The sequence below is a fragment of the Alexandromys fortis genome, unplaced genomic scaffold (genome assembly GCF_014885135.2).
Source record: "Alexandromys fortis isolate MF-2015 unplaced genomic scaffold, M_Fortis_MF-2015_v1.1 scaffold_197, whole genome shotgun sequence".
Lineage (NCBI taxonomy): Eukaryota > Metazoa > Chordata > Mammalia > Rodentia > Cricetidae > Alexandromys > Alexandromys fortis.
In genome coordinates this window covers 1,743,570-1,746,673 of record NW_026068072.1, presented here as the reverse complement: position 1 = coordinate 1,746,673, position 3,104 = coordinate 1,743,570, and the positions used below count along the sequence as shown (strand labels likewise).

Below are 3,104 nucleotides of genomic sequence, written 5' to 3'. Positions count from 1 at the left end.
GGTCTGTGCACAGGGTATCCAGGAACTCTCCGCATTGACACAGTTGCTCCAGATTTCATATATGGAAGAATGTTTTCTGTGGTAGAAGTGCCAGCTCTGGGGCTGGAGAAGATCCACCCTCAGGAGCTGGGACTTGAGCTGTGAGGCTTCTGGAACACTTGGGTCCCAGGCACCCTTGACCAGCGAGGTCAGAGTTCACAAAGTGAATCTCTTCAGCTCACAACTGCACACGGTTAGGACCTAGCCGCTGCCGAATAAACATTTAAAACTACATGCATCTATATACTATGTGTGCGCTACATGCATCTCAGTGTAATAAAAATGGGGGAATTCCCATCCCCCATTGCTCTTGGTAAAAAGAGTATTCTGTCCTTTTGTTTGGAAAGCCTGAATTTAAACCTTTGGTTGGTGCATTCTGGTGCCCATAAGAGGGCATGTACTGCCTAGGCTGCTGGCTTACGCATCCCATAGTGAATGAGTGATGGATTTGGGAGCAGGAATCAACTTTCCAGGGTGCCACTGTGCAAGCTGAGGAGTTGTTGGCAGAGATTTTGGCAAGCTTCTCCGTCTTTCACACTCTTGACTGTTTTGTTTCTAGCTGAGGCTTAACATAATCTGTTGTATTTTTAAAAGATTTAACTTTTTTATTTTTAAGAATGTGTCTGTGTGGGGGTATGTGCATGTGTGTGCAGGTGCCCAAGGAGGCCAGAAGAGTGCATCGACTTCCTGAAGCGGGAGTTCTAGGTGGTTGCTAGCTGTCCAACAGAAATGCTAGGAACCATACCTGGTCTCCTGTAGGAACAGTGAGCAGTGTGTGCTCCAGGCACCAGGCTCTCTTCAAACCCCTGATTCCCCGTTTGTTGTGTGTATTTGTTCCTGTGTAGAACACCACGCCACAGCCATAACAAAGGAGCTGAGTCAGAGGCCTTATGGTGGAATCTTCCAAGACATTGTGGTGAATACCAGGAAGGACATGAAGCACGTTAAAGATTCAAAGACAGGTACGCTGACCTCGAGAGGAATCCTATAAAACTATTATTTTAAGTTGAAATGTAAAGCTAAGTAGTGTTACAAACATCTGGAGAGGAGGCTCAGGATGGGAAAACATGCTTTCTGTGCACAAAGACAGGTACGCTGACCTCGAGAGGAATCCTATAAAACTATTATTTTAAGTTGAAATGTAAAGCTAAGTAGTGTTACAAACATCTGGAGAGGAGGCTCAGGATGGGAAAACATGCTTTCTGTGCACGTATGAGTTCAAATCCCTGGAGCCCACATAAAGTAGTATGCAGGTGTGTGTGTGTGTGTGTGTGTTTGTGTGTGTGTGTGGTCCCAGTCTCCCAGTCCTCCTATAGCAAGACTTGGAAAGTGGAGACAGGGGAAGCCCCTAAAGCTCCCAGACCAGCTAGCAGGGCACACACAGTGGAGAGCAACAGAGACGGTGCTTCAAACAGGTGTCAGGTCCAATGCTCACAGCTGTCCTCTGCCCTTCCTGTGGCATTTGTGTGACTGCACTTACACGCCCAGACAAGCACACACCACACATGCAGAAGAAATGATAATATGTATTTAAAAGATTCCCTACAGCTTCGAGCAGTCACCATGTACAACAGGTAACAGGTTCCCCACGGATTGTGTGACAGCGTCACTTTCAGATGTGATGGTCTGGTGTAGGGGTCTGGATGGGTTGTGTGCTTTTTTTTCTTCCCACTTACAGTGTCTAAAGCAGTGGTTCTCAGCTTTCGTAATGCTGTGACCCTCATTAATTCCTCATGTTGTGGTGACCCTAACCATAAAACTATCTCATTCTACTTTATGACTAATTTTGCTACTGTTGTGAATATGTTAATGTTAATATTTCTGTTATGAATATGTTAATACCTGTGTTTTCTGATAGTCTTAGGCAACCTCTGTGAAAGGGTTCTTTGACCCCCAAATTGAGGACCACTGGTCTAAAGTAATGTGCCTTGCTTTCTAGGGACGGGAGGCCAAGTGATTAAACTACAGACAAACCATTACCAAGTAACCTGTGGCCATGAAATCGCATATAAGTACAATATTGATTACCAACCTGACATAAAGGATATGGCTATCCGCACAGATTTACTGCTCAAACATAAGTCTATACTTGGCAACTGCCACATATTCGATGGAAACTCATTGCTCTTACCTCGGAGGCTACAACATTCGGTTAAGTAATGTTTGCAACAGTTTTCTAAGAATCTTCTGAACAATAGTAACCAGGACCTCAATTGTGGGGCTGCTCTCTCTTCTCTCTCTCTCTCTCTCTCTCTCTCTCTCTCTCTCTCTCTCTCTCAAAACATACAAATGCACGCACACACACATACACACATAAACCTTTGTTTCATTATGAACTTCATCCAATATAAGTTTGGACAGGGCACTACTTTATATATATATATTTTTCATTTTTCTTCCAGCTTAAAATTTATATTGCTTGGTCAAACCAATTCCTTTCAGAAGCTTAAGTAAAAAGATAGTTTAAGTTTAATATTGTGGTGCTTACATCTATAGATTGTGTTTTCTGAACATGAGAAGAAACCGCCACCTTGGTGTGGGGAATCGAGTGGTGTGTTTTCTGTCATTCAGTGGGACCTAGTTTTCTTGAATACCTCCATTTTTTGTTTGCTTTAAAGTGTGTGGGTGTGTTCTTATATATGTACAGGTGTGTATACATATGAGGCCAGAACTGGGAACTGAATTCAGGTCCTCATGCTTGCTCAGCAAGTAATTCACTGACTGAGCTGTCTCCCCAGCATCCCTCACACCTTGTTCTGTTTGAAATCTTAGGAAATGGAACTTGTCAGCCAGACTGAAAGTGATGACAAAGTGAGAATCAGGATCCGGCTGTCCAGTGAGCTCCACCCCAATCACCCAGAATGGCTTCGCTATTACAACATCCTCTTTTCAAAGTGAGACACGATCTTTCCCCCACCCACGATGCTCCCCGTGGTGCTCCCCCCCACTCACTGTGCTCCCCCCCACTCACTGTGCATTTCCCCCCACTCACTGTGCATTTCCCTCCACTCACTGTGCGCTTCCCCCCACTCACTGTGCGCTTCCCCCACTCACTGTGCGCTTCC

At 44.9% G+C, this 3,104-nt stretch overlaps 1 protein-coding gene across 1 annotated transcript in view; it reads left to right on the top strand.

Moving 5' to 3' along the window:
• Positions 1 to 321: 321 nt before the first annotated feature.
• The window catches only part of Piwil3 (piwi like RNA-mediated gene silencing 3), a 29,506-nt gene continuing 26,723 nt past the window's right edge, over positions 322 to 3,104 (top strand). The window contains exons 1-4 of the mRNA XM_050121130.1: positions 322 to 352; positions 885 to 1,001; positions 1,979 to 2,190; positions 2,812 to 2,933. Coding sequence (XP_049977087.1) covers positions 322 to 352; positions 885 to 1,001; positions 1,979 to 2,190; positions 2,812 to 2,933 — 482 coding nt within the window. The remainder of the gene's footprint in view (positions 353 to 884; positions 1,002 to 1,978; positions 2,191 to 2,811; positions 2,934 to 3,104) is intronic.